This window comes from Dendrobates tinctorius, unplaced genomic scaffold (genome assembly GCF_039654945.1).
Source record: "Dendrobates tinctorius isolate UK_male_01 unplaced genomic scaffold, ASM3965494v1 ptg000064l, whole genome shotgun sequence".
Classification (NCBI taxonomy): domain Eukaryota; kingdom Metazoa; phylum Chordata; class Amphibia; order Anura; family Dendrobatidae; genus Dendrobates; species Dendrobates tinctorius.
Window position 1 is genome coordinate 11,862,534 of NW_027361732.1, and position 20,808 is coordinate 11,883,341.

The 20,808-nt window shown below is 44.2% G+C and overlaps 1 protein-coding gene across 8 annotated transcripts in view; it reads left to right on the forward strand.

Annotated features, from left to right (window-relative positions):
- Window positions 1-20,808, forward strand: part of ENOX1 (ecto-NOX disulfide-thiol exchanger 1) — an 835,160-nt gene that overhangs the window by 524,382 nt on the left and 289,970 nt on the right. For 6 of the 8 annotated variants that reach the window (XM_073580298.1, XM_073580302.1, XM_073580300.1 and 3 more), the window contains one exon: window positions 3,919-4,056. In XM_073580298.1, coding sequence (XP_073436399.1) covers window positions 3,919-4,056 — 138 coding nt within the window. Of the gene's footprint in view, window positions 1-3,918; window positions 4,057-20,808 lie in introns of those variants that run through there. The other 2 variants (XM_073580303.1, XM_073580304.1) reach the window with 2 other exon arrangements.

Sequence of the window (20,808 nt, forward strand, 5' to 3'; positions counted from 1 at the left end):
GACAGAGGCCCGCGCCAGTGATTGGTTGGGTATACAGGGCCGCGTTGCTTATTGGTGAGGGGACCATGCATACCAGGAAAGCGGGGTGAGGGCACCATGCATACCAGGAAAGGGGCGTGAGGGGACCATGCATACCAGGATTGGGGGGTGAGGGGACCATGCATGCCAGGATTGGGGGGTGAGGGGACCATGCATACCAGCAAAGGGGGGTGAGGGGACCATGCATACCAAGAAAGGGGGGTTAGGGGACCATGCATACCAGGATTGGGGGATGAGAGGACCATGCATACCAGGATTGGGGGTGAGAGGACCATGTATACCCCAAAAGGGGGATAAGAGGACCATGCATACCAGGATTGGGGGGTGAGGGGACCATGCATATCAGGAAAGGGGGTGAGGCGACCATGCATACCAGGATTGGGTGGTAAGATGACCATGCATTCCAGGATTGGGGGGTTGAGGGGACCATGCATACCCCGAAAGGGGAGTAAGAGGACCATGCATACCAGGAAAGAGAGGCAAGAGGACCATGCATACCAGGATTGGGGGGTGAGAGGACCATGTATTCCAGGATTGGGGGGTCAGGGGACCATGCATACTAGGATAGGGGGTTGAGGGGTAGCATGCACATCAGGATTGGGGGTGAGAGAACCATACATATCAGGATTGGGGGGTGCATTATTGCATTATTATTAAATCTTCCAAAATAGACTGCATACATATTCTAGAATACCCGATGCGTTAGAATCGGGCCACCATCTAGTCATACAATAACCATGGCTTTCCATCAGAGGTGTGTACGATTTAGAAAGCATACCTCTAATGAAGAGTCTATCCATAATGTGAGCATAACCTAAAAAGTACATCTCTGCCATGTAGTTAGTAAGAATATGGTCTGTAAATTCAACATAACATTAGGACAATTTGTTGGTCTTCCCCTTCGATCGATTAACAGCAAAATTTCAAAATTTCCAGGCATTCGGTGTCATTTTTACCAATACCTACAACTTCGACACCTCACCAGACCTTCCCACAATCTGTATTTTTCACTCTCCCCATAGAACACCAGGCTAATAGTTATATTCTACGCCCGGAATCTAATTCTAAAGGGGTTTCAATTTTATACAAAGCTCTGAATGAGATAGACTTAGTTGATAAACTACCGTATATGAAGCACTGGGAGTTGGAATTAGGCATATCCCTGGAACCGGACGATTGGAGGATGGGTTTGGGAGAGGTACAATGTGTGTCCTCGTGTATAAACCATCTTGAACACTTGAAAAAGATACACCTACGATGGTACCAGTGGCCAGCAAAACTAGTTCATTTTGTTCCAAATCAGTCCTCACTGTGTTGGAAAGGATGTGGGTAGAAAGGTACATTGAGTCAGCTGTGGTGGTTTTGTCCCATAGTCACTAAGTTTTGGGAGGAGGTAGCCGATCTTATTAAAAAGGTTCTCGGGATGCAGATATTATTGGACCCCAGCTTACTGGTATTTCACATTGGCACAGATAAGGTTCCTTTTGACCTTACAGGTTCCCTAACTCACATTTTGCGGCTAGATTAATTCTCGTCATTTTGCGGCTAGATTAATTCTCGTGGCTAAATGGAAAGATCAGAATGTATCTACTATTAGAGAAGTGGTTGAAAGAAGTAATGTAATTTGTCAACTTGAATTATCTTTGGCTCAGTCCTTAGCAGCTAAGAATATAATCTCCTGCATATGGGATCCCTGGTTAGACCGTCCTATGTCCACCCCACTTCATTGAGACAGGACGAGAATTAGAAAAGTAATGATGGAATCTCCAGCGCCTATGTGACCATGCACATGTTGAGTTTGGGTGTTATTATGGAGTAATAGTTCATATTGCCTCTTCATCCAATACATTATGTTTATTGCTTAATATTCAAAAGTTAATTACAATACATGATTACTTGATGGAAAAGCTGAGATCACAGTGTTATTGATATATATTGCACAGATATCCTCCGTTAGTTATGTGGTTCCGCCAGCCATGTTGGCAGGTGGCTGTTTGTATTGAATTTTGAAAACTCAATAAAAATTTATTGAAATAAAAAAAAACCAATAACATTAAAATGACTGTTTTTATTAAGAAATGTCCTACTTGACTGCGCACACGTAATACAAAGGCACACAGGGGCTGCTGCATTCTGTGACAGATGGATGTGCGTGAGATGTTACTCACCAGTTTTATGATAACTTTATTTTGACAAGTGTGAAGACACATATCAGAACAAATAAGAAAACACATGCAAAACCAAGGAACTTGTGTCTCAAGTTCGTTTTCCCAAGACTTCTTTAGTCAATCATTTAACTGTGAGCTGAGTCAGTCCAAAACATTTGTTCCATGAAATGCTTGTGAAGTTTGACAGGATTGTTACTGATCACTGCTTGCCTTTGCCACCTGTAAAGTTGTCTGTTACTTTTTTTTGCTTCAAAAGGACATTTGAAAAGCTAAAATAAGGATCTTTTTGTATTGACGGACACAGTCAACTGTCCCTAATGATCACTGTGTAACACATCCATTTGTATATTCCGTGTAGGAAATCACTTTCAGTTGTTCACATCACCATCACACACCTTTTCCATTTATTTTTATCAATTACTACATTTTTTAAAAAAAAATCCGGTGAATTTATTTAGAAGTAAGAAAATAGGCCTTATTACTATTGACAGCCAAATGAAATTATGGAAAATGGGGTCAAAATTGGAATCAAGGCAAGGAAGTCCACTTATGCGTCTATCATTCATGATGGGGGAGATGGAGGCTTAGTATTGTAACTGTGCACAAATAAAGCTTCTATAAGGTGCCAGTCACATGGTTGTCACCATAGTTGCTTGCTCCCCAGTTGGTGACACCCATAATAATCGATTAGTGGGACTGCCTGGAAGCTGACAAGTATATACCATTAATCAGACTAACTACCCCAATACATCACACTCTCCCATCATCTAAAGCTTCAAAAACAACCTGAAAACCCACCTCTTCTAGCGGGTGAAGTGCACAAATGCTTCAGTGACTACAACACTCATCTACGTTCCCTCTCCCACGTAATCCCTTGCAGTCATGGTTCTGTTCGCCATATTTTCTTATTATGTATTCGCAGCAGCCTGTTATGGGCCCCAGTTGCTTGTGCCACAGATGAACATGGAGCCCAATAATGGGCTAATAATTGGCTGCATTGCTTAGATCACTATCGATCAGGATACCATCACTTTCATTAGCTGTAGAGGCAACTGTACCAAAAATATAATTAAGATGTGTTACATTACTAATACTCCGTCACAGTAAGCCCACCAATGGCTCGTAGTTCTAATACAGCCTCCATGTGTCCACTGTTTTTTCTTCTGAGTTTATGGGATGCGTTATAATACACAGCATTTGCTGGCTTACCTCAGAGGAGTGAAATTGAGTTTTCCATGATGACAAATTTGTAGCACTAAAGCATAAATAATCTGAATGACAAACCAACATGACCACCATCACAATTCCCACGGGGGTGTTCACCAATAGTCCTCAAAGGTCCGTGCGCCAGGAAGTTGTAGTAAAACGTGGCGTTAACGACTTATCTCTCATTACTAGGTTTGTGTGATTTGCTTTCCAGTTCTGTAGTGAAGCTCGAGGACAACCTCTGTGGCTTTGTTCGTCGTTGGAATGTTCTTTGTCCTGTGCATTTTTATCTTTGGACCTATTTAGTCCCAACACACAGCGCTCTGTCTGATTTATTTAGCACTTTGCTCATGCAAATGTTATAAATTACAACGGCCTCCATAAACTAAACTAAAAATCCTGTAAAGCCAGGCCACATGAGCTGAAACCTTTGCCAAAATAGATTTCTCTCTGGTCTTTCCCCATTGCCAGTTTTGTTTTATGTGTCTTCTCCTCCTGTCTGCAGCAGCTGATGCCATGGGAAGTATAGCTATCGATGCAACGCACCTCACCATGTCGGTTACAGACCCAACGGCTTGGGCTACGGCCATGAATAATCTCGGGATGGTCCCTGTAGGACTTGCTGGCCAGCAGCTGGTTTCAGGTAAGAGTTCTTGTTTGCAGATTGATTGCCCTAATCTAGTTGAAACATAAGTGGATCAGTCTCTACAAAGTGACATTTTATTTATTCCTACTTCTCCCGCTCACTGCTTGGATACGGTCTGACAATGGCCGGCACCCGCTGTAGCTCTGCCCAGCGAGTCAGCCACAATTCTTCAGGGCACCGCGTTCTGAAAACCAATCTGTGAGAAGGGAGGATATGGGGAAGGTGATTAGCCTTTTATAGTCCCATTTCTATGTGTGCTGGCAGAATAAAAAACACGGCCACTGGCTGAAACCTCCTGCCAGGAACTGGAGCATCGAGCTCTGTCTGCTGGCGTGAAGGCGCACACTGATAACGAGGGATTACAATAAACCCTAAGCTCTGCATTGTAAAACAGACCTTATTTTCTTAATTAACCCTCATTGGAGCTTCGAAGCTATGCACGTTGTCTATAGTCATATTGATTTTAGCAATCGTATATTACGATGGAGCCTTTTACAAAAATTAACAAGAGGATTGTTTCACATCGTATATTCATTAGGTCACGTGGTACAGCGACTTCCAAATTAAGTTCTGTATCCAAGGAAGAAATGTACCGAGCGACAGTAAAAAAAGAAAAACCTCTCGACCGTTCACAGCGTCAGTTTTTAGGTCTCATCTATACATGTATGATCAGCGCTTGGGTATATAAATATGTATTGTGCATCTAGAATGGATTTTAGGGTAGGCTGCTTCTGAAAAGCCCACTGGTCTACATTTTAATATTTAGATGATAAATAGGAGATACATCATTGTTCCATCAATATTTAAAGGCAAACCCTGACCTTTACGCCGTGCATCATTTATATTCTGTCTGGAAAGTGTATAATAAGGTCATGCTCCATGCTTTCTCACAGTAATGTTTTCTCCACTGTAATGATCAGAAGGCTGAACAGCTTCACGCTGGGTATAACTGAAAGCGATGCGTGGATTCAAATGCACTTTTATATAGGTTGGTGTAATAAAGACACTATTGTAAGGAATAGCGGCTGAGCCGAATGGCATGACAGGTGGCAGATCACTGGCGCAGAAGTGTTTCCTTGACTTGTGCCTAATGGTGCACATGCTCTCAGCTGCCTGCTTTTTACATTGTATATTGCATTATAAGCCATGATGGGGCTCTTGTCTTCTGTACCACTAACTATTTCTGTAGCAGGGACAGTTCCACAGTAGAGTGCCTACTAATATCTATGATTAATATCAGATATGCAAAAGCTTCAAATTGTTAGACATTTAATTCCTGGTCACTTAAAAATATTTTTCCACCACTAAAACAATGCATATGTGATGATGCGTGGTTGATATAGGATGGCCATTAAGCAGGGTCGTACATAGAAATCATAGGGCGCCATAGCAAAAGTTTTATTTGGGCCCCATCCAACACAAAGGGAGCCCACATCAAAGGGAGGGAGTCCAACGTCGCATACTATTACACCTGTTGTCAGAAAGGGGTTAAAGTGGATCTTTCACTAAATTTCATAATGCATACATTATTACATAGATTATTTAGACCTGGTAAGGATGTTGTATTCACTTTAAAGATCCATGTCCAAATGGCGCTATGATGCTTTATAAAAGTTTCTCAGTCTCTGCCCACCTAGCTTAATTGGCAGCTCCTCAGTGTCCCTCCTCCCTGCTAAGGTCTCATTCTGCTGAGTATAAATTACAGATTTTGGTCAGGTTGGGTGGGACGTGACTGAATACACTTCATTTCAACAGTTGTTTCATTATAGAGCTGGACTCATATAGTTCTCATCATAATAATGGTATTTTCAAAGTACAGTATATACTCGTGTATAAGCCGAGTTTGTAAGCCCCTTTTTTGGGCTGAAAAAACCCCTCTCGGCTTATACACGAGTCATACATCTGAAAGCCAGCGAGGGAGGGGGAGCAGGAGACATAATACTCACCCTCTTGGCGTCTGCATATCCAGCTCTGCTACATCTCAGTCCCAGCGTCTGTATCTCCCTTCCGGTCTTCTTCCTGTGTGGTCACATGGTAGCGCTCATTAAAGTCATGAATATGGATGTGTCTCCAAACTCATAGGGGTGGAGCCGCATATTAATGACTTTAATGAGCGGTACCATGTGACTGCACAGGGAGAAGACAAGACAGGAAGGGAGCTACAGACACCGGGACTGAGATGTAGCAGAGCCGGATATGCAGACGCCAGGAGGGTGAGTAGCACTGGGGGAGGGTCAGCCAGCCATGCCATAAGGATGCCATAAGGAGAGGTGAGTATGTCATTTCTTTTTTGTTTAATCGCAGCAGCAGTATTATTATATGGGGCATATATGGAGCATGTTATGGGCCACCAATAACCTTTGTCAGCATTATATGGGGCATATATATTAATATGGAGCATGTTATGGGCCGCCAATAACCTTTGTGCAGCATTATTATATGGGGCATATATTAATATGGAGCATGTTAAGGGCCACCATTAACCTTTGTGCAGCATTATATGGGGCATATATTAATATGGAACATGTTGCATTTCCCGCCCTCGGCTTAGTTCGAGTCAATACGTTTTCCCAGTTTTTTGTGGCAAAATTAGGGGGTCGGCTTATACACGAGTATATACGCTAAATTCCCCTGTCTCATCAGGTCTAATAGATCTATTTAATAATGTATATATTTTGTACTGTGAAATCTGGTGACAGATCTGCTTTAAAGGGATTATTTAAAAGGAACCTGTTACCTGAAAAAAGCTATGAACCTGCAGATATGGGTTTAACCTGCAGCTTAATAGCATTGTGAGCCTTCCCAGAACCAGCACTTAGACCCACGCTGCCTGGAGATGAACTTTAGTCTCCCCTTCTGGCTGCATCCCGATTTTAGTCAAGGGGGCAGCGCAGGCGCTGGTTCAGTTACTGCTCTATGATGTATTGAGAGCCGCGGTTGTAATCACACCTCTGACACTGACTGACAGCCGGTCCTAATGCTGAGCTGCTGTAAATCCATGATCGGGGTGCGCCCCTGTGACTGAAACCAGGACGCTGACGGAGGAATAAAGTTAATTTCCTCCTGGTTGCGAGGGTCCAAGTGTGGACGTTGGGCAAGTTCACAATGCTATTAACCTGCAGATTAACCCCATATCTGCAGGTTAATAGCGTTTTTTCAGGAGACAGTTTACATTTAATTTTCCAAATTGATATCCTCACCCTTTAGCTAGTGGGGGGGTCATACCCGCAGCACCCCCACTGATCAGCTGTTTAAAGTAGGCACATCGTTTATGCTTGTGCTGCAGCCTTTTCATTGATTACATTGGCTTTTAGCATGGTTCATACTTACACACTCCGAACATAGTGAATGAAATGACACACAACTTTAATACCTAGTGCAGCTGCAATTAAAGTAGCGTTGTGTACAAGTACAGTGCCTTGCGAAAGTATTTGGCCCCCTGGAACTTTTCAACCTTTTCCCACATATCATGCTTCAAACATAAAGATACCAAATATAATTTTTTGGTGAAGAATCAACAACAAGTGGAACACAATTGTGAAGTTGAATGAAATTTATTGGTTATTTTACATTTTTGTGGAAATTCAAAAACTGAAAATTGGGGCGTGCAATATTGTTCGGCGCCTTTAACTTAATAATTTGTTGCACCACCTTTTGCTGCAATTACAGCTGCAAATCGCTTGGGGTATGTCTATGATTTTTGTACATCGAGAGACTGAAATTCTTGCCCATTCTTCCTTGGCAAACCGCTCGAGCTCAGTGAGGTTTGATGGAGATCGGTTGTGAACAGCAGTTTTCAGCTCTTTCCACAGATTCTCGATTTGATTCAGGTCTGGAATTTGACTTGGCCATTCTAACACCTGGATACGTTTATTTGTGAACCATTGCATTGTAGATTTTGCTTTATGTTTGGGATCATTGTCTTGTTGGAAGACAAATCTCCGTCCCAGTCTCGGGTCTTTTGCAGGCTCCAACAGGTTTTCTTCAAGAATGTTCCTGTATTTTGCTCCATCCATCTTCCCTGTCCCTGCTGAAGAAAAGCAGGCCCAAACCAAGATGCTGCCACCACCATGTTTGACAGTGGGGATGGTGTGTTCAGGGTGATGAGCTGTGTTGCCTTTACGCCAAACATATCGTTTGGCATTGTTGCCACAAAGTTCGATTTTAATTTCATCTGACCAGAGCACCTTCTTCCACATGTTTGGTGTGTCTCCCAGGTGGCTTGTTGCAAACTTTAAACAACAGTTTTTATAGATATATTTGAGAAATGGCTTTCTTCTTGCCATTCTTCCATAAAGGCCAGATTTGTGCAGTGTACGACTGCTTGTTGTTCTATGGACCGACTGTCCCACCTCAGCTGTAGATCTCTTCAGTACATCCAGAGTGATCATGGGCCTCTTGGCTGCATCTCTGATCAGTCTTCTCCTTGTTTGAGATAAAAGTTTAGAGGGACGGCCGGGTCTTGGTAGATTTGCAGTGGTATGATACTCCTTCCATTTCAATATGATCGCTTGCACAGTGCTCCTTGAGATGTTTGAAGTTTTGGAAATCATTTTATATCCAAATCCGGCTTTAAACTTCTCCACAACAGTATCACGGACCTGCCTGTTTTGTTTATTGGTCTTCATGATGCTCTCTGTGCTTAAAACAGAACCCTGAGACTATCACAGAGCAGGTGCATTTATACGGAGACTTGATTACACACAGGAGGATTATATTTATCATCATTAGTCATTTAGGACAACATTGGATCATTCAGAGACCCACAATGCACTTCTGGAGTGAGTTTGCTGCACTTAAAGTAAAGGGACCGAATAATATTGCACGCCGCACTTTTCAGTTTTTGAATTTCCACAAAAATTTAAAATAACCAATAAATTTAATTCAACTTCACAATTTTATCCCACTTATAGTTGATTCTTCACCAAAAATTTACATTTGGTATCTTTATGTTTGAAGCATGATATATGGGAAAAGGTTTAAAAGTTCCAGGGGGTCGAATATTTTCGCAAGGCACTGTATAAGTTAGTGTAAAAGCTTCCTGATATAAACAGTGAAAAACTTGCATCACTTACGTCTCTGCTCTTTTGACAGTGAGGTTGATCAGTAAGAGGAGCTGGCTGCCACGAGAGGTGGTGAGTTCTCCTTCAATGGAAGTCTTCAAACAGAGGCTGGACAGACATCTGTCTAAGATGGTTTAGTGAATCCTGCATTGAGCATTCTAATATTCTATGATTCCTTTTGTGGGGAGGCCTAAAGCTCAACCTCCACAGATTCACAATTATTGGCCTATTTTAGTGAGAGGCAGTTAGTTTTCAAAGCCTGGATAACTAACCCCTTTTAAATTTCACACAGAACCTTAAATTATCAGTTTATTAAATGTTTTATTCTTGACTTTGAAGTTGCCACAATTTATTATTCCATATTTAAAAAAATAAAGACTCTAATCAAATCTTCTGATATGTGACGGGTACGGTACACATGAGAAGATCACATTGCCAAAGTCACAATTCTATCACCCCGCTCTGCATTACGATGCCGTTTATTTTTGGAGATTTGTAACTAAGATCGCGAACCATTGACAATGTGGTTTGAGGCTTATATAGAGACCTTATATTTCTTGCATTTAGTGGTGGCCTGAGATCACCAAAAGTGACTTTCTCCTTTGTACTTATTACATCTCAGAAGACCATTTTAACTTGAATTACGTCTTATAAGGCCCATATGCAAAAGCTTTAACTCCAAAGTGAAATTTGAAGAATATCAGATATAGAAGTAATTTATTGGATGTGACTTGAGCTATATATTTTTTCTATATAAAAATGATCTTGGATGAGAAAGTTTTTTCTCTGCATCGTGAGGTTGAATCCTCCTAATGTAGTTCTTTAGATGTCACAAGGCAAATAACGTCCCGCACTGCCAGGAGTCGCGGATAGATATTACATGAAATATGCAACATTGGGAGAGGTTTCTATAGGATGACACTTTGTATTAATTCAATTTCCAGAGCTGACTACAGTAGCTGACAACCACATTAAATACGGTTGAGAAATTGTCAGACATAAGTATCACTGTGTATCTGACCCCCTCACTGCTAGTACAGAGCCCACCGCTGCATTGTGCCTAGATTAGGGAAAGGCTCCATCTCATAAATGGAAGGAATGCCGGAAAAGAAAGAAAGTGAAGGGGCTCAGAAATTGAATGTCAGAAATCACAGCTCGAACATCAGTATTGTGATTAATGCTCTTTTGGGTAAAAGTCGTTTTGCAGATGCGGAATTTAATCATATTCATAAGACTGTACAATGTTTTTATACCACAAGACAGCACAGATGAATGATGCTGATAAACATTGTATCGGAGCCTCAGACACCCCCGTTCTCTGAAAGTGTTTCTATTACCAAAAAGCGCTGTCAATTTGTATTTTTCTCCACTGATGCAATCTCCCATACCTTCCTGGTTGGTTGAAAAATAATAAAACGATTTCCTAGGAGACATTAAAGTGTCACTTTCCCTATATCATCCTCTGGGTATTCTCTAGTCCCTTTATGTTAGCGCTCTTGACTTTCGAGTAGATTTTCCAAGAATAAGTCCAAAAAGTTTTGTTATTGTCAAAATATGACAGTGTACCACTGAGAATCTGAAGAATTTTCCTCATTATAGCAAACAATACCCTATTGCTAAATTAAGACCATGATTTAAAAAAAACCCTTTGTTTCTACTTTTTGATTGTTGACTGTAGAAAAATAGGCCATACATGTGTTTTGCATTAAAGGACTTTGGTAAATTCATTTAATTTCTATGGCTTTTCAATTTATTTTCAGTGCCTTCTCGTGTGTTTTATGTGATTCCTTTCCCATCCGCCCAATGTGGCATATGATTAGGCTGTGTGCACACGTCCGGAATTCCCGCGGTTTTTATGCTTTTTTGCTGCAAAAATGCAGAAAATAAGCAGCCCATTGAATTCAATGGCATTCCGCACATGCTGTGCTAATGCTGCGTATTTTTCCACGACAGGAATTCCACACACATAGGAATCCATTGTTCCACTTACTTTCCGCATATAAGTAAGCGGAAAATGTGCGGATGGTACCCAGGGCCTGGAGGAGAGGAGACTGTCCTCCAGGCCCTGGGTAACCATATCCCTGTGAAAAAAAGAATTAAAATAATAAATGGTTTTATTCTCACCTTCCGACATCCCGATAAGTGTCCCCAGGCCTCAGCGATGCTCCCGGCATCGTCCGGTCCCAGTGAGTATCGCCGGAAGGTGAGAATAACACCATTTTTTTTCCATTATTGTTTTTAACATTATATCTTTTACTACTGATGCCGCATAGGCAGCCTCAATAGTAAAAAGTTGGTCACACTCGTCAAACACTATGTTTGACGAGTGTGACCAACCTGTCAATCAGTTCTCCAAGCGATGCTACAGATCGCTTGGAAAACTCTAGCATTCTGCAAGCTAATTACGCTTGCAAAACGCTATTTTTTTTGCTGGAAATACACGGGAATTACGCATTCGGAATTCTAGCGTATTTCCGGCCGCAAATAGTTGCGGAATTCCCGCAGAAATTTCCGCAACATGTGCACATAGCCTTAAACATGAGGTTGCCGGTAGATGTTTGTGAATGGTCCTTATAGAGCATTCACATTTGGTAAAATGGATATTTTGGATTTAAGCCATGTGTGTATAGAGCCAAGTGCACACCACTGTATTTTCTGAGTACAAAAACATCGGATCACACTCTGACTAATGTTATTCTATGGGGCAGCGCATTTCCAATTTTTTTGCTCAGGCAAAAGTGGTCTGTGGGGAGAAAAAACGCAGCTTATCCAAGTTTGAGCAAATCATCGGATTGCACTTGGCGATGCAAGTCTATGGGTGCTTGTCAATCATCAGACTGCACTCGGATGACATCTGAGTGCCGTCCAATTTCCGTGCACTCACACAATGGAGAGGGTGGAGAAGTTTTGTTCTTCATCTCCTGACATGTGTGCTACGGTTCTCTCAACCTAGAGAATGAGATCACACTATGCTGAAACTCGGATCAGTTTGATCAGTGTCATTTGCATAATATGCCCGATTCTCTTAGATAAGAAAATTATATCTAGTTGTAGCCGGACAGCCAGGCTGTAATTCATACTGCCAGTGGTTCGGACAGCATGAATCTAATAACATGTTACCGGTCATTGTAATCCTGTCTTTAAAGGGAACCGCTCTATTATACATCTGGAGGCAGATATCACCATCCACAGGTTATAAAAGGAGTTGGTCACAGCTTACCTCCTCTACCTCACTGCACAGGTCGCAGAGCATGCCTATCCATGCGTCATCTCCAGATTATTTCTCAAGTACAGCTTGTAGCATGGTCGCCATCTGCTTGATCTTGTGGTTGGATAGTATACAAAATTTCTAGCGACACTGCTAGACGTTGCCGTGCTGCAGTACTAATGTCATGTCTGACATGTTCATTGTAAAACAGATACATTTTCACATAATTCCTGTTTTCCTTCGCGTACCTTGATGTACAGCATTTGTCTAGAGCAGCCCTGCCCGCTGAGACGCTCCATTACTAATGCTCCTCCGTCCCTCATATCTGTATACACACATGTGCCTTCTATCTGGTGACATGGCAGAAATATCTGAATGTTACCTCGATAGACGGCTATTCCACTGTTTATACCCTTGAAATCTTCAGAACATCAAACTGAATACATTTGCCGTCTTTTTTTGTGTTCTCGGCATATTCCTCTAAAATATATATCCTGTTTGAAATATTTCCCCACAGTGGCTTCCTGCGCTCCGGAGCCTGGGGATATAAGTGTAGGAATTGTGATATCCACATCGGGCTCGGGACTTCAGAGTCCCACTTGCTTAAATATTATGTTCTTCCTCAGGATAGCATTAACCTCCGAACAGGAGGATTCTGAGGTCTGGATGTATTGTAGTAGGCGCTGTGCATAATGTCTTGCAACTCATGCGGCATAAACTATTCATCCATTACATAGGTAATTAATAGTGTTTTCCAAATATAGGCCATTTGTCTTATTTTAGATGGTAAATTAGCTTGGTCTGGCAGAATATTTTAGAAATTATGTGCAATGTTTCCACTCTGTGGGACTCACAATCTGATTTACTTTCCACAAAAATATATCGGCGCTATGTCTATGAACAAGTTGATCAGCTCTCGTTAAGTAACCTAGTAACACGGGCCAATACAAAATGATGAGGACGGAATGATCTTTAAAGGGGTTGCACAGTCGAAAAGGACAAGTCTACAGTCACTCTAAGTGACCGCAGACACTTGAATCTCACATCACACAATGGGGGGGGGCTGTGAGGATTCTCTGGTACCAGCGCCAGGAACGGTGGTCTCATGACCACAAGTATGCGATATTCGTACTCCCAGCTAGAGTCCAACGTAACAGTCTCCGGCCTCACACAATACACTTGCATGGTGTGTGCCAGAAACATTCTCCTCGGCTTCTGGCTGCGAGTGTGCTTATTGCATACTTGCGGTCATGTGACCACCGTTACTGACTCCGGAGAATCCTCACACCGCAAGGTGTGTGATGTGAGGATTCAGAAGTCTGCAGTCACTGAGAGGAAATCACAGGATCCATAGATATGTTAAAGGGAATCTGTCACCCTTTTTTCGAATATGAGCTGCCGGCACCGACATCAGGGGCTTATCTACAGCATTCTGTAATGCTGTAGATAAGCCCCCCCCCCCCAATGTAACCTGAAAGAGAAGAAAAAAGAGTTAGATTATACTCACCGGGGGGGGGGGGGTGTCCGATGGGAGCCATGGTCCGGTCCGGCGCCTCCCATCTTCTAACGGTGACGTCCTCTTCTTTCCTTCCTGTCGTGGCTCCGGCACAGGCTGTTGAGGGCAGAGCAGAATACTGCAGTGCGCAGGCGCTGGACCTGAGTGATTCCGAGCATTCTTACTGGCATGTGTTAATGGACTTTAAGAACTCCATACACATAAAAGTAAAGTTCGTGGGATAGGTCAACAATCTAATATGTATGAGGGCCTCCTGACTCTCCTCCAGCAGATAGTGTTGTGGAAAAGTAAAATTTAGCCAGCTGAAATTCCAATGGTGGACTCTTAGGCCATGTGCACACACTGCGGTTTTTGCTGCAGATCCGCTGCGGATTTTGCCTCTGCGGATCCGCAGCAGTTCTGCAGACAGTGTACAGTACAATGTAAGTCTATGAGATTTACATTCTGCTGTGCACATGCTGCAGATTTTTAACTGCGGAAAAGCTGCGGTTTTGAATCCGCAGAAAGAAATGACATGTCACTTCTTTTCTGCGGATTCTGCTGCGGTTTACCATCTCCTCCATTGTAGAGGTGATAAACCGCAGGAAAAACCGCAGGTCATTTTATCTGCGGTTTTACCTGCAGTTCCGCAGATGAAAAATGCGCAGAGCAATCCGCAGCGTGTGCACTTAGCCTTATTCTCCAGCAATGACTCTCTAATAGAGAACACTGAATCATTAGGCTGAGTATTTTTGAGTATGGGGGAGTCGTGGGAGACAGCTGTCAGTTTGTTTGGCTGACAGCTATCTGCTGTGTGTAAGGGCCTTTACTTCATATTCCCAGCCCCTTTCGCTCTTTGCCAAGTACAGTTGGAGAGGGAAAATAAATAGATGTAACACAGCCACAGGATCAAGGTTAATTGTTACCAGATAATTATAGATCAGCATAGAAGCCATAGCTGCTTAAATAGGACAGTTTTGCTTAAGGCTATTTGCAAAGTTGCGTTCAATTTTACTTTAGATCAGTTCTGGGCAAAGTGCCTCCCATCTGTTCCAGTCTGTTCCGTGGCTCAAGACAGCTGCGGGGGTAAAAACTGTGACGCACGGGCCGCAATGCGCCCTCCACCGCCTGCCGTCTGCATCCTCAGGATGCAGACAGCGGTGAATGCATTAGTGGAGGAGGGGCCACCGTCCCCTTCTTCCACCAATCAGCATGTGAAATGATGTAATCACATCCGCTGTGCACTGTGGGGTGTCAGTGCATCAGAGACAGGAGCAGAACGCCAGGGGAACAGGAGCAAGGTGAGCATGTGCTGTTTTATTTCATGTGTATGGGATGTTTGGCTGGACATGGAGAGGTTGTAGGGGTCTCAGGCTGGACATGGGGAGGCTATGGGGCTCTCATGCTGGACATGTGGAAGTTTATGGGGTTCTCATGCTGGACTTGGGGAGGCTATGTGGGTTTCATGCTGGACATGAGGAGCCTATGTGGGTTTCATGCTGGACATGGGGAGGCTATGCGGGGCTGAAGCTGTATATGGTGAGGCTATGTGGGGGCTCTTATGTTATATAAGGGGCCGTGTGAGGGTCTCTTATGTTATATAAGGGGCTGTGTGGGGGTTCATACAATATATAGAAGAGGCTGTATGGGGTGCTCAAACAGTATGTAAGGGGATGTCAGCCTACTTAAATATGCTAAATATTAAGTGATGCAATATTAAATAATTATAATTAATATTAATATTGAGCAGAATTAATTTCAACCTATTGGTTTTCCCCTCCAAGTGTTAGGGTCTGTCATGTGGCCCCTCGGGAAAATTAACTGCACATCCCTGCTTTAGATGCATAGTAACCACAAAAAATATGGAAAAGCACATTCACCCTTTATTTTCTGTATGGTTTTGGAATGTGGGGTGAATCCTGGGCTTGTAGGAATAACATATAGGGGCTTTTATGTCTCAAAGAGGGCATAAAAGTTTTGTAAATTCACATAATTTTCTGACTGTTGCCATTTCCATGCCTCTTTTAAAGCAGTTCTGCTGAAATGGGAGGAGCTGTTTCTACACTAGGAATGCACCGATTACTAGAGGCGTTAAATTCATTAAGTGGCATGCATGTCTTCATGAACTCATCACAATAGACTGACTGCAGAAGCTTGTGGAATCCGGGCCATTGTCTTTGTGCAGATACGTGCATTGTAAATATGTTCAGATCACAGGTGAGGTGCAGTATCACTGATCACTCTGAATCTGCAGGATCTCAATTGTAATAGTCGTTAAATGTTCCTTTTTCTAACCGCCATGTGGTGCGTTGAAATAATGTATTAGGATGTGCACTAGAATTTGTGCCATTGTCATAGGCGGAACTGTTTTGATGTCTTATCAGACATTTGTTTAATATAAACCAGTTTTTCGCCTACCTCTAAACCCATAGGATAAAACTGAGGGCCTCTTTCATTTGGGAGACGTTCCATGTACAGTTGTATCGTTTTACATGTCATAATGTGATCAAGTCTTTGCTCTGCACCTTTAAAGCAGAATTAAAGTGTCATGATCTCAGTGCGGGTTTGACTCGCACACGTGGGGTTAATGTATGGAACCAGTACTGATGACTGGCATTTCTGGGGTTAAAGGTTGTGATCCCGGTGCAGGCTTACCTGCACACCTGGGGCTATGATTGTGGCCTCTCCCTGGTTCTGGGGGAGGCTTCTTATAGCCTCAGGACGCTCCCATCCCTGTCAGTTATACTTTCGCCCTTGGCATTGTGTGGTGACCCCTGAGTGTCTTTGTGCTGTGTTCTGGTTACTTGATTCTCTGTGTATTACTCGGTCTGTTTCCTGGATATCGCTTTGGATTCTGCCTGGTACCTCGTATGTCTGTTTGGTTTTGATCTCTGCTTGGCCCTGATTATCCACTCTGTCTCATCCCTGGTACTGTACTGTGATCCTGTGTATGACCTTTGGCTTTGTCTGACCTCCCGTCTGTTTATCCCTCCTGTACCTCGTTTAGCACTGCTTCTGTACTCAGGACACGCGCACTGGCTATATGAGCAAGTGTAGTGCGGTGTCTCTGACATTATAACTGACCATTGCAGTTTTTTTTTTTTTTTTCTCTGAAAGGAAAAAAAAAGTGTGTGTTATCCTCATGGATCCCATACAAGCCTTGGCTGATCAGGTCAAGCACCTGACCCAAATGTTCCATAAGCTCAATGTGGAACAGCGCACGATGGCCTAGACCCAGCAACAGTTGGTGGTTACTGTGCAGGGGGCTGTCAATGCAGGGGCTTCTAGTTCTGGGGGTAGGAATGTGTCATTAGCGTCCCCCCGAATCTCCGGTCAAATTGCCAGACCTTTTCTCAGGGGATAAAAAGGAGTTCAGGTCTTTCAGAGAAGGATGCAAGCTTTTTTTTTCTCTAAGGCCCCGCTCCTCCGGGGATGAGTTCCAGAGGGTGGGGGTCATTATTTCCCTACTTCAGGGGGCTCCGCAAGCATGGGCTTTCTCTCTGTCTTCCTCTGCTCCTGAACGTATGTCAGTGAACGCATTCTTTGAGGCCCTCGGGCACATTTATGATGAACCTGACCGAGTGCGATTGGCAGAGGACATGTTGATGAGTGTCTGTCAGGGGAAACACTCAGCTGAGTGGTTTTGCTCTGAGTTCCGCCGCTGGGCGGCAGAGGTCTCCTGGAGCGACGCCGCACTCCGAGGACTCTTTCGCAGAGGCTTGTCCGAGCGGCTGCAGGATGCTTTGGTGTTACATCCCCCACCTAACTCTCTCGAGCACGCCATGACCCAGGCCGTCCAGATGGACCGCAGGCTGCGGGCCAGAGGGGTGGTGCAGGTGGATACTCCATTATTCCCCAGTGGAAAAGAGACTGCCCCTGAGCCCATGGATGTAGGCGCCCTCTCCCTGAAGGATACGGAGAGGAAACGCCGGAAGGACAAGCAGTTATGCTTTTACTGCGGTAAGACGGGACATTGGAAAAGGGAGTGCCCAAATTACCCGTCTTCAAACCCGGTCGGCGGGAAACGACTAGGTCTGGGTAGTCAACGGGGAGGCTGCTCAGACCCTCAGGTACCATTTTCCTCATTTTCCAAAGTAGTACTGCCTGTGGAACTGTTTGTGGATGGTAGTTCTTTTTCCTCTACAGCCTTCGTGGACTGCGGATCATCTATTAATCTTATTGACTCCCAATTGGTCACACACTGCAAGATAGGGACAGTTAGGCTCAAGGTTCTGATCAAGGTGATGGCCATTGACTCATCTCCCCTCATTAAGGAGGGAATTCGCTTTATGTCTGATGTGTTTTCGCTCAGAGTGGGCGCTACTCATGTGGAAAACATAAGTTGTTTTGTGCTGGACAAACTACCTGCAGGGTTGGTGTTGGGCATGCCCTGGTTACAACGCCATAACCCAGTTATTAACTGGAAAACGGGGGAGATTGTTCAATGGGGGTTTAATGATTTTGAGTTATGTGATAAATCCGCACTGCTGGTTGAACCTGGTAAATCTGTGTCTGTATCATCTGTCGAGCTGGAAGGTATTCCGGAATGCCTGAAGGACTTCGAAGATGTATTCTCCGAAAGCGAGGCCGAGACGTTACCACCACATAGACCCTTTGACTGCGCTATTGAGCTGGTCCCGGGGGCTAAATTACCCAAAGCCCGTCTGTTTAATTTGTCCGGTCCTGAGCGCTTGGCTATGAAGGAGTACATTACTGAAAGTCTGCGCAAAGGACACATACGTCCTTCAGTCTCTCCTGTGGCGGCAGGTTTCTTTTTTGTAAAGAAAAAAGATGGCGGGTTACGTCCCTGTCTCGACTTCCGGGAGCTTAATCAAATTACTGTACGGAATACGTACCCCCTTCCGTTGATTCCCGATTTATGTAACCAACTATCAGGGGCAAAGTGGTTTTCTAAACTGGACCTGCGGGGGGGCATATAATTTGATAAGGGTCCGGGAGGGGGATGAATGGAAAACCGCGTTCCTCACGACCGAGGGACTATTTGAAAATTTAGTCATGCCGTTTGGTCTTACCAACGCCCCTGCCATATTTCAGAATTTCATCAACGTGGTATTCTCAGATCTCATTGGTCGTTTTGTCGTTATCTACTTAGATGATATTTTGATATATTCCCCTGACAAGTGTTCTCATTTGGAACATGTACGAACTGTGTTCCAAAGGCTTAGAGAAAATCATTTGTATGCCAAATTGGAGAAATGTGTATTCTGTGTACAAGAGTTGTCCTTTTTGGGGTTAATTGTATCCGGTGAGGGTTTTCGTATGGACCCCAAGAAGGTGCAGGCCATTGCGGATTGGGTGCAACCCCGAGATCTTAAGGGTCTTCAGCGCTTCTTGGGGTTCGCCAATTATTACCGCAAATTTATCCGGGGGTTTTCGCAAGTGGTCAAACCTCTCACGGATCTTACATGCAAAGGTGCGGATGTGAGAAATTGGTCCTCGCTCGCAAAAGAGGCCTTTGCAACGCTGAAAAAATGTTTTATGTCTGCTCCTGTGTTAGTGCAGCCAGATCCGTCCAAACCATTCGTCGTGGAAGTGGACGCCTCTGAGGTGGGGGTGGGGGCGGTGTTGTCCCAAGGGCCTGCCACTCAAGCCAACCTCAGGCCATGTGCTTTCTTTTCCAAGAAGTTCTCTGCTGCGGAAAGAAATTATGACGTAGGCAATAGAGAGCTTCTTGCGGTCAAATTGGTGTTTGAAGAATGGAGGCACTTTTTGGAGGGGGCCAGTCACCCGGTTACGGTGATCACGGATCACAAAAATTTGTCGTACATTGAGTCTGCTAAAAGACTAACTCCCAGACAGGCCCGTTGGTTACTTTTTTTTTTCCTGTTTTCAGTTTACGATTACGTTTCGTCCAGGGTCTAAGAATGTCAAGGCTGACGCCTTATCACGCAGTTTTCAGCCGGTGTCGCCCCCTGAGCCACTGTCCTCCTTTCTTCACCCTGGGGTTGTGATAGCAGAGGTCTTATCTGAATTGGAACGGGAGATTCAGGGAGCCTAGTCGCTGGCCCCGGCAGCCAAGCCGGAGGGGAAGTTGTTTGTCCCAGGGCAACTTCGCCTGAAACTCTTGCAGGAGTTCCATGAATCCAAGCTGAGTGCTCACCCTGGTATTTCGGCCACACGTCTGGCGGTGGCTAGGATCTTTTGGTGGCCTACCCTTGGTTCGGACATAAAAAAATTCATTGCTGGTTGTGGGGTCTGCGCTCGTTCTAAAAGCTCTCATAGCCGGCCGGCAGGGGAGCTGATACCCTTGGCAGTGCCCGAAAGGCCATGGACTCACTTATCCATGGATTTTATTACCAATCTCCCTCCATCTAAGGGTAATACAGTGGTATGGGTAGTGGTGGACAGGTTTTCTAAGCAGGCTCATTTCGTACCCCTGTCCGCACTACCATCAGCTGAGACGTTGTCCAGGTTGTTTGTGCAGCATGTGATCCGGTTGCATGGGGTACCCCTGAATGTGGTGTCTGATCGTGGTGTGCAGTTTGTGGCTAAGTTTTGGCGTACTTTCTGCAAAATATTAGGTATGTCTCTGTCCTTTTCGTCTGCATACCACCCTGAGAGCAATGGGCAGACGGAGCGCACTAACCAGTCCCTGGAACAGATCCTCAGGTGTCTAACCTCTGCTAGACAGAATGACTGGTGCGATGCACTGCCGTTGGCTGAATTTGCCTTCAATAGTCGGGTGAGTCAATCCACGGGTATGACTCCTTTTTTGATCAATTATGGGTTCAGTCCTCATTTCGGTGAGTTTTCTCGTCTGGATTCGGGGTGTCCCAGGGCTGAGGACTCTGTTCAGTGGTTAAAAGATACATGGGCAGAAGTCCAGCGGCGTATATCTAGGTCTCAAGGCAGGTATAAGTTTTTCGCGGACAGGAAACGAACACCTGGTCCCATGTTTCGGGTGGGAGAGAAAGTTTGGCTCTCCACGCGAAACATTAAATTAAAGATTCCGTCAGCCAAGT